Below are 670 nucleotides of genomic sequence, written 5' to 3'. Positions count from 1 at the left end.
TGCTTTCCCAGCCATCCTGCCCATCTTGCGGTTCATGGTGCGGGAGAGGACGGCTCGCCACTTCTTGCCCAGCTTCATCCCGCTGCTCCGTGCAGCATCATCGGGGACGGTGCTGCTGGACTCATCCTCGGGGATCTGCCGGAGGGATGGAGAGTGAAGGCAGAGCCCTCCCCACCCCCCCCTGGCAAACCTCAGCTGGGTAACACAGGGCTGCTGGGCTCCTTGGGGAGCAGGACCCCAAATCCTGCCGGTGCTGGAACCTGGGGCTGTGCCCCACGGCACATGGGCTACCAGTAGGACCAGGAGTTTGGGGAAAGAGGCTCTGAAAAGGGCTGTGCCGGGCGGGTGGGTGGTCCCGGGGGAGCGGGACGTGGCAGGGGGTGCTGCTGCCCCGCGGGGGGCCGGGCACTCACATTCTCCTCCAAGTTGAACTCCTTCTCGCTCGGTGCAGGGGAGCTGACTTTGGCCTTGGCAAAGTCCTTGAAGCTGCTGGAGCGCTGGAGGGAGAGCTGGGGGAGACGGAAAGGTGTGAGGGCTCCTCCCTGTGCCCCCCACCCCAGCTCCCACCCTCCCCGCTGGCAGCCAGCCCCCTGGGGCTGCTCTGGCTTGCCCAGGGCGATGCTGGTGCTTGAAGGGTTTTTTGGCTGGCACAGCCTCACCCTTCTTGCCC

General features: G+C 66.1%; 1 protein-coding gene across 1 annotated transcript in view; it reads right to left on the bottom strand.

Moving 5' to 3' along the window:
- The window catches only part of SASH3 (SAM and SH3 domain containing 3), a gene marked incomplete at its 5' end in the record, with an annotated part of 1,828 nt that extends 1,319 nt beyond the window's left edge, over nucleotides 1–509 (bottom strand). The window contains 2 exons of the mRNA XM_035891300.1: nucleotides 4–135; nucleotides 414–509. Coding sequence (XP_035747193.1) covers nucleotides 4–135; nucleotides 414–509 — 228 coding nt within the window. The remainder of the gene's footprint in view (nucleotides 1–3; nucleotides 136–413) is intronic.
- Between the last annotated feature and the right edge of the window lie 161 nt (nucleotides 510–670).

Source organism: Egretta garzetta, unplaced genomic scaffold (genome assembly GCF_000687185.1).
Source record: "Egretta garzetta isolate BGI_Z169 unplaced genomic scaffold, ASM68718v1 scaffold783, whole genome shotgun sequence".
Taxonomy (NCBI): Eukaryota; Metazoa; Chordata; class Aves; order Pelecaniformes; family Ardeidae; genus Egretta; species Egretta garzetta.
Note: the sequence above shows the minus strand (reverse complement) of the source record. Positions and strands in the feature narration are given on the sequence as shown.